Source organism: Lipotes vexillifer, unplaced genomic scaffold (genome assembly GCF_000442215.2).
Source record: "Lipotes vexillifer unplaced genomic scaffold, Lipotes_vexillifer_v1.1 scaffold982, whole genome shotgun sequence".
NCBI classification, from domain to species: Eukaryota; Metazoa; Chordata; class Mammalia; order Artiodactyla; family Lipotidae; genus Lipotes; species Lipotes vexillifer.
Window position 1 is genome coordinate 64,151 of NW_006789467.1, and position 1,824 is coordinate 65,974.

Genomic DNA, 1,824 nt, shown 5'->3' on the forward strand with positions numbered 1-1,824 from the left:
CGGGCATTGTTAAAAGAAGGAGTGAGAGAGCATGAGCTATACCCTCAGGATTTTCTTAAAAGTTTTAATGGCAGCTGATGCTCATACTTCATAACTGTGCATATAAAACATAAAGTGAAAACGGAAAATGGAGAGAATTTAGATGCGTGCAGGTTTCCTTTTTTGTTTCTCCAAATGTTTGCGCGCGCAGTTGTACATGACGGTGAGGGCGGAGGCGAGAACAATCTCTTTAACATTCATGGGAAAAAAATACTGAAACATATCAGCAGCGCAAATATTAAACTGCCTCTTCTCTACTGATGGGTAAAAAAATATATTATCTTCTGATATCATTTTTTCTTTTTAAATTATAAGGTTATCCGTCCCAGCCGAAGTCGTGGCCCGTCATCTGGTAGAACTTGCGGTTGAAGGGCCGGTAGAAGTCGCGCAGCCGCCGCAGGACCTGGCCGTCGATCTCGGGGTGGGGTCTGCCCTTGGTCTTGCCCAGGCAGTGAGGGCGGCCGCTGCCCTCGGCCTTCTTGAGGCAGGGGAAGCCCTTGGTCTGGTTGAAATAGAAGTGCTTGTCGGAGATGATGCGCTTGAGGCCCAGGAAGTCCTGCACGCGGCCCAGCTCGCCGGCCGGGTCGCGCACCAGCCGCTCGCCGCTCACGAAGAGCAGCTGGCGGGCGGGGAAGTGACGCAGCCAGCGCTCCAGGTGCTCGGCGTACAGGCCGATCTGGATGGCGCTCCACGCCCGGTCCACGAGGCCCGCCGTCCGGTTCCTGAAGGCCAGGCTCTCGAAGCTGGGGATGTCGGGCCGCTTGGACAGCGTCTGCGTGTAGTCCGAGACGGCCCTGGTCACCGGGTCCCGCACCACCACCAGGAGCTTGGTGTCCTTGGACATGGCCGAGATGCGCGCGGGCGCCTCGCGCGTCACAAAGTAGCTGGGCGTCTTCTCCATGGTGATCTGCCCCTCCAGGGTCCTCGGCATCAGGTCCCTGAGCGGAGCAGAAAGGCACGTTAGGGCCTGAAAACTGAGCGCCTTCCCCTGATTGCCACCGCGAGCTCCTTCCCAGCACAGGGAGGGTCTTACAGACCCGGAGCCTGAGTTGAGGTACCCACTGCTCCGCTTACTAGATGTGTGTGACCGTGATCGCGGACAAAGCGGCACAGACGCAAGGCTGTGCACCCCCTGCTTCTCGCGGATGTACTTAATGGGAAATAATAACACTACCGATCTCCCATGGTGGGTGTGATGATTAAACGTATTAATATACCTCAACAGCTTAGAAAAGTGCCTGGCATAGAATAAGCGCTGTGTAATTTTTATTTTTTATAATTATCAACCCACAAGGCTGTAAGAAAATAACCTTGATCTAATTCTTTAGGTGAATTAGGATAGTGTAATAAACACAATTGTATGACTATGGGATGGTGTTAAAATACCGAGCCCTTTCTGTAGTTTTCTAACAAACAAAGCAATTACAGTCAACATAATACCGTTGCATAGTACACAAAATACTTCTCTTTATAATTCCTGAATTTTCCTGTAACAAACAAGACATGAAATAATCCATCTTTTATCTAATAATTTCAAATGCCATCCTTCCAGTAGTCTGAATATCTTAGTTCCTCTTTCCATTGGCCCAGTTATCACATTATGGTATATTTTCATGTACATCAGAGTAAATTCTGACTCTGTTGTTCAAAACGTTCTTAATGATTCTTGTCTGTTTATTCTTCCAGATGAATGTTAGAATCACTTTGTCCTATGGAAAAAGGAAATCCTGTTGGAGTCTTGATGGAGCGGAGATTGCTACCTAGTTCAAGCATGCGTTCCTGCTG

General features: G+C 49.2%; 1 protein-coding gene across 1 annotated transcript in view; it reads right to left on the reverse strand.

Annotated features, from left to right (window-relative positions):
* Window positions 1-339: 339 nt before the first annotated feature.
* Window positions 340-1,824, reverse strand: part of HS3ST3A1 (heparan sulfate-glucosamine 3-sulfotransferase 3A1) — an 84,568-nt gene continuing 83,083 nt past the window's right edge. The window contains exon 2 of the mRNA XM_007462643.1: window positions 340-977. Coding sequence (XP_007462705.1) covers window positions 356-977 — 622 coding nt within the window. The 3' untranslated portion in view covers window positions 340-355. The remainder of the gene's footprint in view (window positions 978-1,824) is intronic.